The sequence below is a fragment of the Ascidia mentula genome, chromosome 1 (genome assembly GCF_947561715.1).
Source record: "Ascidia mentula chromosome 1, kaAscMent1.1, whole genome shotgun sequence".
NCBI lineage: Eukaryota > Metazoa > Chordata > Ascidiacea > Phlebobranchia > Ascidiidae > Ascidia > Ascidia mentula.
Window position 1 is genome coordinate 8,727,088 of NC_138566.1, and position 17,486 is coordinate 8,744,573.

General features: G+C 38.1%; 4 protein-coding genes across 7 annotated transcripts; 3 read left to right on the top strand and 1 right to left on the bottom strand.

Annotated features, from left to right (window-relative positions):
- Positions 1-7: 7 nt before the first annotated feature.
- Positions 8-2,179, top strand: LOC145896489 (BBSome complex member BBS5-like). Its single transcript, XM_082985106.1, has 8 exons — positions 8-169; positions 231-379; positions 579-628; positions 688-815; positions 884-968; positions 1,026-1,172; positions 1,233-1,433; positions 1,725-2,179. Exons 1-8 carry the CDS (start codon positions 120-122, stop codon positions 1,956-1,958), a joined length of 1,044 nt encoding a protein of 347 aa, XP_082841232.1. The 5' UTR covers positions 8-119; the 3' UTR covers positions 1,959-2,179.
- Positions 2,180-2,284: 105 nt separating this feature from the next.
- On the bottom strand, positions 2,285-3,412 carry LOC145896505 (uncharacterized). Its single transcript, XM_082985107.1, has 3 exons — positions 3,282-3,412; positions 2,938-3,102; positions 2,285-2,849 (listed from the first exon to the last, which is right to left on the bottom strand). The coding sequence occupies exons 1-3, from the start codon at positions 3,305-3,307 to the stop codon at positions 2,627-2,629; spliced, it is 414 nt and encodes a 137-aa protein (XP_082841233.1). The 5' UTR covers positions 3,308-3,412; the 3' UTR covers positions 2,285-2,626.
- An 896-nt stretch (positions 3,413-4,308) lies between these two features.
- On the top strand, positions 4,309-10,420 carry LOC145898804 (RNA exonuclease 1 homolog). 3 transcript variants are annotated; one of them, XM_082987440.1, is made up of 20 exons: positions 4,309-4,504; positions 4,562-4,768; positions 4,947-5,049; positions 5,107-5,240; positions 5,301-6,024; positions 6,087-6,213; positions 6,269-6,379; positions 6,435-6,554; positions 6,609-6,787; positions 6,989-7,124; positions 7,214-7,306; positions 7,360-7,693; positions 7,817-7,958; positions 8,014-8,122; positions 8,186-8,260; positions 8,343-8,450; positions 9,430-9,545; positions 9,723-9,861; positions 9,920-10,040; positions 10,113-10,420. In XM_082987440.1, exons 1-20 carry the CDS (start codon positions 4,396-4,398, stop codon positions 10,205-10,207), a joined length of 3,282 nt encoding a protein of 1,093 aa, XP_082843566.1. In that variant the 5' UTR covers positions 4,309-4,395; the 3' UTR covers positions 10,208-10,420. The 3 variants fall into 3 exon arrangements, with proteins under 3 accessions (XP_082843566.1, XP_082843574.1, XP_082843558.1); XM_082987448.1 differs by having other exon boundaries at positions 5,304-6,024; XM_082987432.1 differs by having other exon boundaries at positions 5,107-6,024.
- A 2,477-nt stretch (positions 10,421-12,897) lies between these two features.
- Positions 12,898-17,468, top strand: LOC145898836 (ras-related protein Rab-3-like). Of its 2 annotated transcripts, none has more exons than XM_082987478.1 (6): positions 12,898-13,018; positions 15,675-15,902; positions 16,120-16,238; positions 16,305-16,429; positions 16,504-16,564; positions 16,653-17,468. In XM_082987478.1, the coding sequence occupies exons 2-6, from the start codon at positions 15,675-15,677 to the stop codon at positions 16,780-16,782; spliced, it is 663 nt and encodes a 220-aa protein (XP_082843604.1). In that variant the 5' UTR covers positions 12,898-13,018; the 3' UTR covers positions 16,783-17,468. The 2 variants fall into 2 exon arrangements, with proteins under 2 accessions (XP_082843604.1, XP_082843597.1); XM_082987471.1 differs by lacking the exon at positions 12,898-13,018 and adding an exon at positions 14,677-14,715.
- Positions 17,469-17,486: the final 18 nt, after the last annotated feature.

Sequence of the window (17,486 nt, forward strand, 5' to 3'; positions counted from 1 at the left end):
CCGGACAACCAAGAAACGCTTCTGCAAAAGAAAAACAAATAATCTTCAAATTTTGTCCGAGCCTCAGCTAGCTTCCAGCATACACTTTACACAACAACCAGTGTAACATTTTTGGCAAAATGGAAGTTCTTTGGGAAGACAGAGATATTAGGTTTGACTTGACAGAACAGTAAGTGACAGTATTAAATGTTTTCTTAACCGATACAGATACGTGTATTGTGAAATTCCAGGCAAATGAACATGCGACCAGGTGAAGAACTGGTAGATGTTTTTAATTCCGTTGAGGACACCAAGGGAAACAAGGGCAAACCAGGCAAATTCATGGTTACGACTTTGCGTCTGATATGGCATTCACTTAAATTTCCAAGAGTAAATCTCTGTAAGTAGGATTTTGTGTTTTTGATGTCAATACTAATATAATACAGTGAAAATGCTGGATGTTGAGCACACCCATTTGTATCCTTAATCAAAAGTAATTCCATGTTAAAACATTTCTGTTGTTTTTTCTTGAATCTGAGTACAAATTTGCAGTTGTATTTATTAAATCAATGTCTATTGTATTTTGTGTTACATTTTAGCTATTGGATATTCCTGTGTTCTCAATATTACTACCAAAAGGACGAGCTCTGTGAGTCTTTCTTTGCTGGTCAATGACAACAAGCTTTTATAGTGTTGTTTATTTCACAGAAAATTCGAGGAAATTCTCAGTCATTGTGTCTTTCCACAAAATGCAACAGCAACCGTTTCGAGTTTGTCTTTACATGCGACAATTCTAACAATACACAGATGTTTGTAACTGTGTTGGCAATTTTTAAGTACGTGAATGCTATTTCACCATGGCATGTAAAGGTTGTCAATTTAAAATATGTATAATTCTTTTTAGAGCATATGATTCCAGTAAACTCTACAGGGATTTAAAGCTGAGAGGAGCTCTCATACAAAACAAACACCTCAAACTTTTACCCCAAGTAATGTTTATTATTGCCCTGTTCATTTTGCATGGTGGTCAAAAACTTGTTTCACAGGAGGAATTATACAATAAAGTGAATGGTGTTTGGAATTTATCAAGTGACCAAGGAAATCTTGGCACCTTTTTCATCACCAACATCCGTGTGGTGTGGCATGCCAACATGAACGAAAGCTTTAATGTCAGCATCCCCTACTTGCAGATTGTAAGCTATTTTACTAAGGTGTGTATGATTTACAATTTTGTCCATGTCTGCTTTTTTTAGCAAAGTGTGAAAGTACGGGATTCTAAGTTTGGATTTGCCATGGTTATTGAAAGCACTTGGCAAAGTGGAGGTTATGTATTGGGATTTCGAATTGACCCATTGGAGAAACTACAAGAAACTGCCAAAGAAATACAGAGTCTACATCGTGTGTATTCAGCAAGTCCTGTCTATGGTGTGGAACATGAAAAGAACATTGATCAGGTCTATCTTAAGTATAGTGACTGGAAAAATTATACATATAACAGCTTTGTAGTAAGTTTTAAAAAGTATAGTGACTGGGACTATGTACTTGCTGCATGTTTTATAATTTTCCATTACATGTTGTCGCTGCATAAAACTTTTAATTTTGCTTGGAAATAATGTAATGCCATGCAGGCAAAAACCTGCTTATGGTCAAATCAATTGTTTTAAGTTAATAACCCTACAATTATGAACACTGTTTATTGATGTTATTCTACACATTACTGTAACCGTTAATTTTCCAAATCTTAGGTCAAAGAAGATGCTGAAACTGGAAAAATTGTCAGGGGTCCAGTGATGGAGGATATTGACATTGACACCAGCATAAAATCTGACGCTTGTGTGGCCTACTATGCCGATGATATGACAACAGATAACTCAACTGCTGATGAACCAGTGCAGCCAGTATTTTCTCCAGATCTCGGTTTGGCAATTGAACCGCTGAAGCCAGGTTACACCTTGGAGTCTTTGTGGAAGATATTTTGATTGCAGAAATTGACATTGACCAACACTGTGACTTTAAGGACTACAAAAGTTCAGAAAAGTAAATGAATGACAAAACAGTGCTTTGTTGCGGAGAATATGTACAAAATATCATTGTTTTTTTGTGCGGAATATTTTTATGTATTTCTGTACACTTCTAGAGCTCCAAAAAGAGTAAAACTTTGTAACCAAAGCGAAATCTTACACTTCTTTGCAAAATGAAATGTTTGTGTACATTATAAAAGCTATTTTTAGTACATGTCTTTGGTTTTGAAATACCACTGCAGAGAGTTTTTTTACAAGGTTTATTCGTACACACGAGGCGGCAAAAACAAGTTCATGATTTATTGCGCGTCAAGATTATTATTTCAATGGAGCAATACATGCGCACGGATCGATTCCTAGACGCCATTAGTTGTTTTGTTTTTGGTACCGGAACAACAGGGACCTTGCATGCGGCTTGCAATAGGGATTTATATATTCTCGAGACCATGTCTTATTTGGGCCACCCCTCTGTCGTTTGTTTTTTTTAGTTCAAAATATTTCCACATTGGACAATTTTGTACAAACAGCCTACCTTTCACAAAACATCGTAACACAAAACAATATTAGTGGCGGCACTTCTAAAGTAACACAAGACGATCAATTATTTCTGCAATATACCGCTAGTTTTAAACATGTAAATGCCTGAGAAGATTGTGGATAGCGTGGTTAGATCCTTCAGTTTGTCCCAAGTAAACTTTGATGGCTGCTGTCATGTTCCGTTTGTTGTCATCACTGATTTTGTTCAAACGATCCAATTCCATCCGCCAGAAGTCTTGCTCTGTTCTCTTGAAGTCGTTTTTAAACTTCTTTGACTTGTCGATTTTGAAGAGTCGTGTTCGCATTTCTTTTCTAAGAATTGTATTGAAATTTACGTGACTTAAAATTATAGGCTACAATTTGCCTTAATTATAAGTTCGACTTGACTTTAAGTTTTTACCTCAATTCGGGAACTTTATCGTAATAAATCTTTGGCTTTCTTCCCACGTTAGGTTTTAGGATGCTAACCCGCGGAAAAGGCGGTAGTCGTGTGCTTCCCTCACGGGGTGGTCGAACAATTTTGTCTTCTTGCTTTTCCTGCGTATCGCGGGTCTCTTGCACTGTGCTGTAATAAAAATTGATACGCCATAGGTCGAAGCATCAGGTGCAACGTTTAGAATGCGCAAGAACAAACCTATTTTAATTATCAATTAAATCTTGTTGCCTAGTTTAATGTATTATTTTTGCAAATGACAATTATCACAGCACTATCTTATTCTATTACTGCAACGATAACTCGATTACCTTACGTCTTGTTGCTCGACCTCCATTTCGCTTGTTAACTGTGTTTACTCACTGTTCCAGAAGGCACTTTGTGCTGAAAACTTCTGTTACATACCACTTTAAATCATTTCTGCACCAAGGGTAATATGACTGATATCGTTACGGGTGGGCTGGGTGTCAAGTTTCATCTCTCCCTGTATTGGCACGAAAAGGTGTGTTCACAACATTTCTCTCGTGTCAAATTACTCTTTGTTTTGGAGTAGCATAACGAGGAAGTAATGTTGTTGGGATAAGCACGACGATAAACCAGGTCGGTGACATCTTCCTTTCTAAGTAGCCCTGTGGTGTTTGTTCAACCAACCGGAATGCACACAATTCAACACCTAAAATAAGCGTGCCACTGAGAAAGGTCCCAACCCTAGTGGTTTAGGACATAGAACGGTAATACAAGTCTCATATCATATATGTTGACTCAAAACGTACTGGGATTTGGTAAAATGATTTCCCAAAACAGTTTTATTTATTTATATTTTCCAAATGCAAAATGCTTCAAGGCATCATAGGTCGGTCAATACAGATTTAACACTTTGTGCACGAATAGGAAATATCCGCTTTATGTGGCAAACAGCACGTAGGTCTAACTGTTTGTTTTGTACGGATAAATTGCCAAAAATTTGTTTCAAACATTATATTGTAAGAACAACAACCATCGAAAATTTACAAAAACAACACGCTATTCTTATCACCGCCAGATGTCACAAAAGAGCCCAATATAGATGGGAAAGTCCCATGCTAACCTGAAATTGTTCGAGCATGTTGTTTGTTCTTTTGTATTAACCTTTGAATGTTTGTTTGTGTGTGTTCGCCTGTATGTCGTTAATATCGATGTTTTTTTAGTGTGTTTTATCGTACGTGTATTAGATACCTCTGAAACACCTTTCACTTATTACTCCTCACAAGGCTTTGTTTATATTTACATGGTTTGTACCATGTTGTTGAAAACCTGTTGCAATCATTTTAATATTTACAATTTATTAATGACAGAAACACATTGCATCATGCATTGTTAATTTAACAAAAAAATGTAAGAATAGTTTAATAAAACAGCCATTCAGGGGGCCAGTTACCTTTCCAGATGTTACCAAACCTTGGCTACTTTCGGGGTATCGACTGTCCAGCTCTCAAACATGGTAGAGAGTGTGGTCGCCCCTACTGCCAGTTTAGGCATGCAGACATCACAGCAGGCAAGTACAACATCCATGATTGGGTGTATTTCAACATTAACTGGATTTTTTTATCAGGTTGCAGCAAAGTTTCAACTCCCATAAGTTTGGATGCAGTGAACAAAGCAATAAAGAATTTGAAAAACAGTATTGGAGAGATTTCTAATATTGCTTTGTCAAGTGACAGTGAAATAGACCAATCTGATACCAATACAACTGAGCAATTAACAGCATACAAACCCTATCATGCAGCTGCTGAACTGTACAAAGGGATTGGAAACTCAGGTACATAAAAGTTTGTGCACCATCTGTGCAATTAATGTTTGCCTGAAAAATCACTTGCACAAATTTTTAATTTTTTAATTAGGGGTGTGACATTCATAGTCTTCCCATTAGATTTGTTAATTCATAAATTACTCCCGCAGGATGTATGTTGTTACAATAAACATACCATTTGTTTTAGAAAACTCTTCAGTCCAGCCCATTGACCACAGTACTCTACAACAAAAACCTTTGAGAAAATCTTTTCTTCAAGGAGCTAAAGGACCATCAAACAAACACTTTCGGTAGTAAGACAATGTGGGCCCTTTTTTGCTTATCTTATTATCATTGCATGTTTCTAGATCAATGTGCCAAAAGAAGAAGTCGAAAGTTAAGTACACTCTGAAACCTTCATCACGACCAGTCAATGATTTGGAATATGACCCTTTGTGTAACTATGATGTCCCTGATGTTACTGAAAAGCAAAATAAGCAAGGTTGGATGGAATATGGCATTTCTGGAAAGTGTTTATGTTTTGCTTATTTTTTTATATCAGCAGATGAATGTAATTCTTCTGATGTTGAAGATCTCCCATCCACTGACCTGGTTATTGATGATTTTAGTGAGGAAAACAATGATGAAGAGGTAGTAGAAGTTATAACAACAAAGGAAGAATGTAAACAGAAAAGAAGTGTCATGACCAATGATAACAGCAACACAAAAACTCTTGAACAAAAATCAAATGCATGTGATGTTGAAAAGCCAACCGATGATCAAACCAGAGAACCTTCAAGTGGTGTCATTGATTTAACGCTCTGGGAAAGTGACATTGATGATGGTGTTTTAAAACAAGCAACACTTGACAAGGTTAAAGATGATGATCTTTTTGGCACTGACAGTGAATCAGATGTAATGGTTGTAGCTGATGAAAATGCTGGCAAAAAAGATACTGGCAGTAGTGGGGTGGTTGCAACACCAACTGGACCAAGTACCCTTAAAATACCTGGAACTGATGTCATATCAAAACAAAAGAACTGTATTAAGACTTCACAGAGCAAAGCAAAGACAAAAAACACCAAGCAATCATTTAAGTCTAAGGGGTGTGAAGTTGATCCAAGTAAAGCCCCACAAAAGAAAGTGAAAAATGAAAAACACCCAGATTTAAAAAAGAAACAAAAAAGGAAAAATAGTGACAGTATTTCTAGTAGGCCTAAAAAGATTCAAGCAATGGCTAAAACACCAAATATTGCTGATTATGTTGACAAAAAGGAGATTGAAAAGTAAGGTTTTTGTATTATATAATAGGTCATGGCTCTTTTGACTGTGTTGTACTTTTTGGTAGACTTGATGAGGAACTTAATGGTTTGAATGCTTTCGAAGAATGCTTTCAAATTTACAAGGAAAGCTTTACCAGTTCTGGAACAAAAACTAAAAGTGATGTCCAAAGCAATAATGACAAAATTCAAGCTGTAAGTTGTCAAAATGGGTTAGAAACACTTTTTTTTACTAATTTATGAAAAGCAGAAAGTGCAAGACATTGTCCCAATCAAAGAGCCTGTCCAGACTGTAATTCCTCAAAAGTCTGTGAGAAAAGCCCATAATTCTGCGAGCAGCTCGGCGCAAGCTTTACTGAGGGTATCAGGATAAAAGTTTATAATCTACTTAGTTTATTGTACACAATATTTTCAAGGTACCAAAGAAGGCAAAAAGATTTCCGACACCTGCTCAGGCGATGCTTGATAGGTTGAAAATTCTCAAAGAAGAGGAACAACTGAAGATTCTAAATGCAGCAAAGGCAAGCCTTTCACAGGTGTGACTTTTTTTTTGAAACAGACTTAAAAAAATCACTGTGATTTTGTTTAAGCTTTCCAAAACATCAAAAGGCAGAGTTGCTCATTTCCCATCAAGAAATATCAGTTCAGGTAGTTTGAGCATTTCAAGGAAACACCAACTGGCAAAACATGTGAATGACACAACCTCATCAATGAGTGTTCTCCCTGCTTCATCCGGTCATGTGCGAAAACCATTTGCGGACTTGGCGAGGTTACTCAAGAATTTTGTAAAAAAAAAAATTGTTAAGTCTACAGCGCTGGAGTCACAGTTGTCTTTAAATTGTATTTGCACTATACCAGTAGGTTCCATTGTGTGGTCTTACATTCGCAGGACATAATTTTATTGGATGTAATGGCTTACTTGGTTTGTCTTTGCACTTATGAAAAACTATGCAAATATTTCATATTGCAGGTCTGTAGGTGATATCACCAGTCAAGGAACAGTAACAAAGGGCTGTAAGCGTGTCGCTCATGCCCAAAAAGCCACGGCAACAAAGAACAATGAAACGATGGAAAAACCAAGAATACAACCTGACAGATTTTCAAAAGTAAAGTCTGTTTTGTTATTGTGGTGTCGAAAAAGAATTCTGGTAATATAATTTTACAACAAAAAAAAGTAACAAGCAATTTTTCTCAGGTTCCAACAAACATTCGACAGAGGTACCTGACATTGTTTATTGATGAATGTATGAGAATTTTCAATCAGGATTGTCAAAAAGCTTACACCATGGTAACTTTGTTAGCAGTATTGATATCAGAAATTTTAACATGTGCAATTAATAGGCTGAAATGGAAGAAAAGCAATGTAAGGACAGAAGCAACATGAGAAGCATTTACATGAGCGTAGCTGCTAGTACTTTGAAAAAGTTAAGATCAATGGATACCATTGCCACTACGAAAAATGATGAAACAAAAAAAGTAGAATCATCAGAAACCCCAAGTGCTGTTGTGTTCAAAGCCAATGGTATTCGTGTGGCTCACGGAAGCAGTGCAATAAAAAATAAGCCAGGCAAATTAAAAATTAAGCCTGATCTATCAACAAAGAGACATGTACCAAAGAACAAACCTAAACAGACTTTTTCAGTTTTGCCAAAAGAAAATCACCTGCAGTTATCAAGTGAGTGCTCTGTACCATGTTGGAATGTTAAGCTAAAAAACACTGCTATTTATTTGTTGTTGAAAAGGATTTTTTTGTGATATGCATGTTATTATAACATGTAAAGATGTCTTTTTTACATAGATGAGGAAATTTATGAGCAAATGTGTAAGTATATTATGACCGAAGAGCAACTTGATGAGAATGGGTATCCAAGACCTGGCAATGTGCCAGGATCCTGCGAATTTAGGGTGGAAAAACAAAAGCTAAACAAAGACCCAACCAAGTAAAAATTTGAAATCATGATTTTTAATGTTTTGAAAACGAGCTGTGTACATCAGGAAAATTTGTTCGCGGTGTGGCAAAGAATTTGTATTGTACAAAGGTGGCCGCTTTGCCAAGCAAGATGACGAGTGCATTTATCACTGGGGAAGGGCTTACATCACCAAGGTGAAAAGAATGTTAAAAAATGCTTCGAATAACAAGTGTTTTAACGAAAAAATATTTTTATAGGTTGGGTCAACCCGAGAGAAGCGTTACAACTGCTGTCAGAACACAGTTGGATCCGAAGGATGCTCTGTCGGCGAGGTAAGTTTAAAAAACGGCGATATGCCACGTCGGCAACTCACCATCACCAAGGCTACCTTTCTTACCTGACGCTCACTTGCAGACCCACGTCCACCAAGACAACAAATTGGACACCAGCGGTTACGTACAGACACTGGACAAGTCATCCGAAGGCAAAATGCCGGGAATATACTCTCTGGATTGCGAAATGGTATAAAGCTCTAAGTGTGTTTTTCTGTGAGGATGACGGAAAACATATGATGCATGCTGAACTACTTTATACTCTACCAAAACTAAACTACGGCAGATCCGGCCCTCAAGGCTAGTTCATCCGGCCCGTCGAAGTTGGTCACTAAAACGATAAACAGGTGTTTTCACCACACTGTCAGATTAATGTTGGTTTTATTTTGTGAATCACTACATGTAGGCCATTTTGTTATCCTGTTTACAAGTTCCTCTTTCTTTACTATTGACAGAAAAAATTATTGTATTTAAATCTCCTGCACAAGGGACTTTTTGGTAAAGATAATTTTGTGCTTAACGGTTACCTATCCCCCGATCATCACTGCTCACGTGCATGGCCGTATCCAGGGGGGGGGGGAGTCCGAGGGATCCGGACCCCCCCTTTTGTAACATATTTTGGTCTTTTTTGATAACTAAACAAACGCCACTGTATTTTTTTGTCAAAATCCGCGTGCAAACCAGAAATTTTCTTTGACGTTGACCTAAAAACCGCATCGTTTGCATTCGCTATTGTTTCCAAACAGGGAGCATTGTTACCGAACACTTGGCATTGTTACGAAACAAGTGTCATTTTTCGTCAGTTTACGGACGAAACGTCGTTTTTTAGTGGCCACGTTGTAATGACAAGCGGTTTACTTGCGTGAAAGTCAATTAGTTTAGTTGTTAAATTTCCATAGCGTTACACAATTGCGCAAGCCAGAAAGCCACCGTTTATGTGACGATTGGCGCGGCGCGAACACCGGCGTTCATATTTTGCGATTCTCGCCCACAATAGTTTATACCTGATAATCGGGGAATTCCCTAAAAAAATTTGGACCCCCCCCCTTTAAAAATTCCTGGATACGCCCCTGCTCACGTGTATATATGACCCTTCGTGAAAAAAATGTGTTGACCCCCAGTCTTTTTTAATTATTTAATCAACGTTTTCTCTTGCTGTCATTGCGTAGGTACAATCCACTGTCGGCCTCGAGTTGGTTCGTGTCAGCGTTGTAAACTACAACTGCAACGTTGTGTATGACACATTTGTCTATCCTGAAGGAAAGATACTGGACTACAATACAAGGTGGTGTTCTGCAAAGCCCTAAATAAACAAATCCACTTTAGCCTGCGCCCCATCATCAAGTTTACCGAAAATACGTTCTTGCAGTCGATAGGTGGTGTAACTGATCAGAAAATATTTCATATGATGTTTAAGTGTAAATGTTTAGTTTTCACAATTTAACCAGAGTCCCCCATGTAGATGGAGTGGAGTCACCGACAAACATCTCGTTGGGGTCACAACTACACTTCGCGATGTCCAAGCACAGTTTCTCAGTAAATTCTCGTCGGACACGATTCTGATGGGGCACAGCCTCGAAAGTGACCTCATTGCACTCAGAGTAACCCAACGCAATTGTTTTTTTATGTCATTTCTCAACAGCACTTTTGCCTTGACAGATAATACACACCTCGGTAGTGGACACTTCCATTGTTTTTCCCCATCGGTTGGGGCCCCCGTATAAACGTGCACTGCGCAATTTGATGTCGGAGTATCTTGGGGTGTTAATCCAAAATGCTGGTAAGTAAAAGTCGACAGTTGGTGATGCATTATTGATTTGGTCATCCTGAGCTTGTTTCTCGTTTTATGAAGATGACGAAGGTCATGACTCGTCTGAAGACGCCAGTGCGTGTGTCAGGCTTATGAGGTGGAAGATCGAAGAAGACATGAAAGTCAGACGACCATGAAACGCCACATTTGTTTTATTTCTGTTGCAGTATTTCCGTTCTGTAAAACAAGTTGTCCTATTTTTTCTGCCTTTGTCCTAATCGTGTTTTATTATTTATCAAAAACTTTCTTTTGTTCTTTGACATCATATTTTCATCGTTCTTTAATGAGTGCTGTTGCTAAATAAATACCTTTCGCGCTTTTGAAATGTCAGTAAAAGTTTTTGAAGCTTGCCTTTTTTGTGAGGCGTTTGGATTTAGTAATTCTTATTACTACATGTTGGTTAGAGGGAGAAAATGGGTCAAATTAATCGATGATAAACATTCAGTTCGGCCAAGCACATCACTGTTCGCAGTACGCAGTTATGTGAAATTAGGTAAATGCTACGTGAATTCCTGAATACCAATGTCCGCAATTAAGATATTATTGTTCAGTTTAATTGGGAAAAAATATAGCAAGGTCGAATCTAATATTGAAGTGACAAATAGATTTATATGAGTCCTTATTTTTACACATGAATTTTATGAAAACAGAGGCCCAGAGGTCACCCCAGCTCATTTGTGGCCCTTTGTTTTATCCTGGTTAAGTTGTCATGTTGGAGCAATCAACGACGAAGGTTCGCCGTCTTTGTTTTTGTTTTCATGATTCTAGAAACAACATAAGACCCAGACTGAAACGATGATCGATTTCATACAGTACAGCTGATGTTAGTTGTGCATGGATTAATTTTACAGTATAATCATAATCACGTGCCCTCATCAAACACATCTCAACTGTACCCTCTCCAATGTACTGTGTCGTGTAATATTTCTATCTGATTGGGGTTGCCGTTGCTTGCTTGCTTGCTTGCTTGCCTTTTGCCATTTGTTGACCGTTTTCAGTTACTTGCGGTTAGTATTTAGAAATTTAGACGTTTGGTAATTGGCTTGGTCGCAAAAAATGTTTGGCCATAAATTTTATACTATAATGTACTGATACATAAGCATTGTAGCGTAATGTTTCTGGGAAAAAGCCAAATGTTTTGTAATATTTCAGGAGCAATTTATACACAGGAACACAGCGATACTACATGATACTTTTATGCAGAAAAACGTAACTTAGTTTGCCCATAAAGTAAAGGTTATTAAATAATTGTTAGGAAAGAATATTAATTCAAGACCTTTACTGCAAAGGTTATTAAATAATTGGTTTTACTTTAATTTCGCAACATTGATCTGACCACAAAATTTCTGTCACTGCATTTGTGTAAAGATTAAATTCCTTAATTACAGGACATTTGTCATTATTATTTAAAAAAAGGTACATGATCAATCATATTTTTGGCCTACTCTAAGCTTTATTTGTTTCAAAAAGGCTACATAATTTAACATTAGGAAGAGATACCACAGAGTTTTTTTCGTATACTGATAATATCAATAATAATACATTTATCAGTTGTTGGTTAATGCAATTCCCATGTCATCACACTGGTAATAAAGGACTGCTGATGAAAAGTCAACTGTTATGTATTTACATTAAAAAATATTATACTTCATCCTATAGAGCAGGGGTTCCCAAACTGGGATCCGCAACGACTGCGCAGGGGTCCATAATGATACCTTAAAAAAACCATTGGTATGTCTTAAACAGTGCGTAAGCAGTAATCACTGCAGTGATGATAACTGGAGTGGTTTCGTAAGCTTTACAATACATACATTGTACAATTGCTCTACTTTTGAGTGGTTCTTACAGTATCCTTGTATCTAACAACTTCAAAGTTGTTTAAAATTTGTTCTTTTTTACATTTCTTTTACTATGCGTCTATGACGTAAGAATGCACACTTATCGCTATTGTTTGTAGTGTTTTCAATGCTGATTGCGTTGCAAAACGATGTGACATAAGTCCGGGGTTCGACAAAATACAGGTTCACAAAATGGTGTCCGCGGCCAAAAAGTTTGGGAAACCCTGCTATAGGGGGTTTAAGAAAGTAAATGATGGTGTCTGGTAATAGATTTGCTGAATATTGCAACAATATGGTACAATAATATTTGTCATATATCCATTCTAAATATGGTAATTTCCTAGATCATTGCCACCATAGATGATATAATCTTGCGCTGGTTATTAAATGTGTACTACAGACATTGTTTAAAGTCTTAAGTTTGCTTTAGAATTGCAATGTTATCAATATCAAATGTTTCAACAGATTTTTTTACGCAAATTGTCAATAATCAACTCTCATCACTTGCTAATGCTCTTAACAATAACAAAACATTGTTTGACAAACCAAAATGTCAAATAATTGTCATGAGATAATTTGTACAGCATAGGGTATAATTGATTTTTTGGTCACCTAAAACCAACTTTGAGCAGTATATATTTGCATATATCTGTATCTGCCAGAAATTATAACTTGCTTAATGTAACTTGTCAGTCCGTGCTAGCCACGCACATTTTTTTATTTTTGTATGCAAGTTAATGTGTCAATAAATATCAAAATACCAAGTGGATGTTGTTACAATACATGTGTATATAGTATGTTGGTGTTGGCTACATGTGAAATTTATCTTAAGACAACAAGGAAGTACGCATACCATTGTTTTGTAAGACTTGCGAAAACTGTTGTTCTTAGCGTACCTTAACAATGCTTGTATTGAAAATTGTGATAGTTGTGTTTCAGCAAACAATACATGGTGTTATAAGTTGTGCAATCTTCTCTGTAAACAACACAGTAAATTTGTTTTGCAGGGTGTAAGGTCGCTATTGTTCTGTGTTTGTGCTGCTTTTTTCCAAAGTTCCTGAAGCAACAGTATTTCTCTAACAAAGCCACATTTTAACAACAAATACAGAGGTAAGTGTACAAATTGTTGCGCCAGGGTGCATTTTTAACTCTAACAGCGATGCATGACGTTTTCATTGCACACTATCTGTCGCATGCCAAACATATATGTAGGACTTTAGGGGTGATCTTAAAACCTGTTTGCAAAGCTTATTCAGTGTTGCTGGATAAAAAACTGTACATATACAATTTACGATGACACTTACAAAATATTTTTTAGCATTCTTGATGAAAATCCCTTTTCAAAACAATGGCATTCCAAATATGATGTGCATGCCCAGTGTTACACTTTAGCAGTTTTTTTTTATTTTTACAAAATATTGACTGCAGTATTTAAAAATCGATGGACGAAAATGCAGCGTGAAAATATTACCTTTAAATAAATAGTTGGAAACAAATATTTGACAATGAATCACCAAACAAAGTGTAAATATGGCTAGCATTTCTGCACCAAAGTAACCTTTTTATGCTTCTAGTGCAACATTAATAACAACGCATCAAACATGTAAGGCAAATGAAAGTTTTTTTGCACTCAAATCAGTGGACTACACTTTAAAAAGGCAAACCTACCAATCCAAGAAACCATTTAATAAAACAATTACTTGTAATTAAACCCAAATTACTACCAGCTGGTGCAGCAAATTCAAGACAAAATCAACCTTTGGAAATGGAGCTATGTTAAAGGTCATGCATAAGAAATAAAAATCAATACATGTCCTTATGTTGAAAATTTGGATTTGATTCAGACAGGGAGAATGCTTTTGGTTCAATATTAGGCCCACTGATTTTAACCGTGGAACTCAAAGTTTTCTAAAGCCATCTGATTCAATAAAGGCAATAATAATATGTTCTTGTTCGACATTTAATGATGAATGCTTCCAGCAGGTTTGGTAATTACATACAGGCTGCTCTGGCATTTCAACAAGGTTTGTTTTTGTTAGTACCCTGCTCAAGTAATCACCATGATGATAAATGCCATAACTCTATGAAAAACGTTACCACAAAAACAGATCCAGGGATTAAGGAAGATGAACGTTTTGTGGTTTCATGACACCCAAGCCCGCGGCGTCGTTATATTTTATTCATAAAGCATTACGTTGGAATACCCCGTCCGAAACTATCCAATATTCAGGACCTTTTGCTTTGCGCGTGCGTCATGAAAAATTCAATAAGGTAAACCATCGGTGACGTACAAACTCACTTTTATTCAGCGTTGTTGGGAGTTTGTTGACGGCGGAAAACTAGGCGGACCGAAAAGCCTAGACCAATATGTTGCGCGTTTTAATGCAGGCAAAACCGCCCTGGTCAGTTTACGCATGAGGTTTCAACTGATTTTATTGATTGTTGCAAAGGCATGTTGATTGGTTGGGAAACCATCCGCTCCATTTTGTGACCCAGTAGCTTGCCAATTTCCAGCCAGGCGTGTCTTGGAGAATCGTAGATCGATTCATTGATTTTCTTCTTCGCCAAACCTCAGTTTTGTATACCAGCGTCCAGGCAGACGCTTCTCTTCAGCTGTATAAATTAGCGCGTTTCAGGCGAGGAGAAATTGGTAAACAATCCGCATACAGCAGTGCCAGTGTGATTCAACGTTAAAAATCAGCTTATTCTTGCATTGCAGGCGTGTTTTATTTAGGCCATACTTTGTTGTGAGTAGTTTAATTAGTCACTTTTCAACCAACAGCATGAAACACGAAGCGGGCATTGAGGTGGGTGAGCTTTGTGAACAATAGTTTTGCCACCTGGTTTAACCCAGGAGGTTTCGCCACGGAAGTGGGCGACAATGCCCCTAATTAAATTCAACGCGTTTTGTCCCTTTGGGCGTCGGTCGCCTGTCAAGAGTAATCGGCGTTACTGCAAAATCTAACCGTGTACATTGATTCGCTTCACGGAAGTAAGTTTACAGCCCATTTCCAACGTCTTAATGACGTCGGTTCCTGGAACCCATTAAAAGACCAGTAGTAAGTGGGCTCTCGCTGATGACCTATATTGGGAAATATTGAATTTTTTTCCTGCTGGGGGCCATCTGTTGCGCTCGCCGATATCTCGAGCTAGCTTCAAAGGATACGACGGGCAACCCAACTCGCTTGTGGACGCACGAAAGCCGCCTGCACAGCGGAAAGCTTTAGCGGCACGGTCGTGCACAATCGATGAATGGCATTTTTTCCTCTCACTTGTCTTAATTAGTCCATTACACTGGGAGCGGGCATTGACCGCACAATGGGCAAGATTCATATGAACTGCATGGGTGCGGGAACGACCAGCAGCTCGCAGGCGTGTAGTATTAGAGAGGTTTTTACACAGTAGTCAGGTCAAATGGTGCAGTGTGTACAGCGGGTTCGTTATGAATTATTGATGAAAACATTAGTGTGCGCTTCTCCAATCTCCTGTCCGTGGTAGTTGTGTGCTGGACTGTATTTAAATCGAAAACTTGTCGTTGCGTGAAACTTCGCTGCGTTTTCCAATTCGGTAACGATGTTAGCAAAAGGCGTTTCTTTCAGTGTTTTGTTTGCTTAGTGCCGGCTTGGGGCGGTTGACACAGCGCTAAAAAATGAGATGGAAATTCTTTATTTGAACCGGAACGGTCTCGTAGTATTAACGCCCTTTTTCTCTGCCACGCCGACATGGTGTTGCCTGTGCTAACGTAATTTACCAACCATTGTTACAGATGGCAAACTCAAACGCTTCGAACCCGGCACAAAAGGATGCGGCCGACCAAAATTTCGACTACATGTTTAAGCTGCTGATCATAGGCAACAGCAGCGTTGGCAAAACCTCATTTTTGTTTCGTTACGCCGATGATTCGTTCACCAGCGCATTCGTCTCCACAGTGGGAATAGATTTCAAAGTGAAGACCGTATTTCGACACGACAAGAGGGTCAAACTGCAGATATGGGTAAGTTGCTAGTACGCGCGAAACTTGGTCTGGTCGGTATGCGCTCAGCTGTTGCAAATGACACTCAAACACCCCAGCAAGTAGTGTGACCTGTGGTTAAAAGTTTCGTCACACAGTCGTGGCACTTTAACCGACACGCTGTATACTCGGATTCCATCAATAACACTCAAAACAGAGTAGGCATGACGTCACTCATTGGTTGTATGTTGGCAAACAGGACACAGCCGGCCAAGAACGCTACAGGACCATCACCACTGCTTACTACCGCGGCGCCATGGGTTTCATTTTAATGTATGACATCACAAATGAGGAATCTTTCAACAGCGTACAGGACTGGTAACTACCCTATACTGTTTTGGGTTGAGAGGAGCATCTTTCTCAAGGCATATTCAATTTCCACAGGTCCACACAAATCAAGACATACTCGTGGGACAACGCTCAAGTCACGCTAGTTGGCAACAAATGTGACATGGAGGACGAACGGGTTATTTCAACGGAACGTGGCAAACAGTTGGCTGATCAGCTTGGTATGGCACAAAGCCATTTGTTGCAGCTCTGTAACCTGAAGTTAAATCCTATTAAACTTTTCAATGTTTTGTAGGTTTTGAGTTTTTCGAAACGAGTGCAAAAGATAATGTCAATGTGAAGCAAGTTTTTGAAAGGTATGTATTGCATGTTTTTGAAATAATGTTGTTTTTGTAAACTTGCAATTCGTTTGGTTCAAAAAATGACACTGTGCTGTGGTTGCAGGTTAGTGGATTTAATTTGCGACAAGATGTCAGAAAGCATTGATGCGGATCCAACACTAGGCAATGCAAGCAAAGGTACAACTAATCTCGCCAAAGATGAATCTGGAAATTCCGGGGGCTGCTCCTGCTAAACACTGCAAAATTATTTTAAATCCCAGTTAACATTCTGAAACACAAGTTTTGGTACGAGAGCCACACGTCTTCAAGTATTTTAAGTTGTGTATGGATTTTTTACATAAATTTATTAACTTATGTTGCTGTACTGGAAGCAAAAGATGTTGTCAGACTCGCCCATTCGTGAACAGCTTGTTACAAAAGCAGCGAATTTCCCTAGTTTGTAGTAGTGTGCAATAGTTGTATCCATTTTTGTATAGTTTATTGACGTTACAAATATTTCGTGTGAAGAACTGCATCATGATCCCAGACCAAATCTATATATCAAGTCCATAACTACCCACACACGCTCCTTAAAAGTTTTATTCTGATATATTTGTTCTTTTTTCTGTATCGCCGTGTTGTGCTGTAATTGTATTATATATAAACATTTTGCACACCCCCAGTTAGGGGTTAGTAAGGGGCCTGTGCATTAATGGTGTTTTGAACTCCGAATATTGCTGTTCGCTTGCGTCCAATTCAATGAAGCTTCATTTTTGGTTAATCGACTGCTCACAACTGCCATGTTCCATGTTTATTTGTGCAACATGAGCCAAAAGTGTCCATGGAATATGCTACTACATAATGTTGCATACATCGTTTACTTGTGTTTGGCAAACTCTCTGGTGTTGTTAGTCCCATTTAATAAATAGCTCTACAAACACATGTTTCAGCAGTCCGC

Excerpts from the sequence above, each read along its gene's own strand:
- LOC145896505 (XM_082985107.1), bottom strand. The coding sequence starts at position 3,307 with ATGGAGGTCGAGCAACAAGACGTAAG. Across the intron at positions 3,103-3,281 it reads GTCGAGCAACAAGACGTAAG|CACAGTGCAAGAGACCCGCG; the intron begins GTAATCGAGTTA and ends TTTTTATTACAG. Across the intron at positions 2,850-2,937 it reads GATAAAGTTCCCGAATTGAG|AAAAGAAATGCGAACACGAC; the intron begins GTAAAAACTTAA and ends TACAATTCTTAG.
- LOC145898836 (XM_082987471.1), top strand. The coding sequence starts at position 14,692 with ATGAAACACGAAGCGGGCATTGAG. Across the intron at positions 14,716-15,674 it reads AACACGAAGCGGGCATTGAG|ATGGCAAACTCAAACGCTTC; the intron begins GTGGGTGAGCTT and ends CCATTGTTACAG. Across the intron at positions 16,239-16,304 it reads TTCAACAGCGTACAGGACTG|GTCCACACAAATCAAGACAT; the intron begins GTAACTACCCTA and ends CAATTTCCACAG.
- LOC145898804 (XM_082987432.1), top strand. The coding sequence starts at position 4,396 with ATGTTACCAAACCTTGGCTACTTTCGGGGTATCGACTGTCCAGCTCTC. Across the intron at positions 9,546-9,722 it reads ATACTGGACTACAATACAAG|ATGGAGTGGAGTCACCGACA; the intron begins GTGGTGTTCTGC and ends TCCCCCATGTAG. Across the intron at positions 10,041-10,112 it reads GGTGTTAATCCAAAATGCTG|ATGACGAAGGTCATGACTCG; the intron begins GTAAGTAAAAGT and ends CGTTTTATGAAG.
- LOC145896489 (XM_082985106.1), top strand. The coding sequence starts at position 120 with ATGGAAGTTCTTTGGGAAGACAGAGATATTAGGTTTGACTTGACAGAA. Across the intron at positions 1,173-1,232 it reads GCATCCCCTACTTGCAGATT|CAAAGTGTGAAAGTACGGGA; the intron begins GTAAGCTATTTT and ends TGCTTTTTTTAG. Across the intron at positions 1,434-1,724 it reads ATGAAAAGAACATTGATCAG|GTCAAAGAAGATGCTGAAAC; the intron begins GTCTATCTTAAG and ends TCCAAATCTTAG.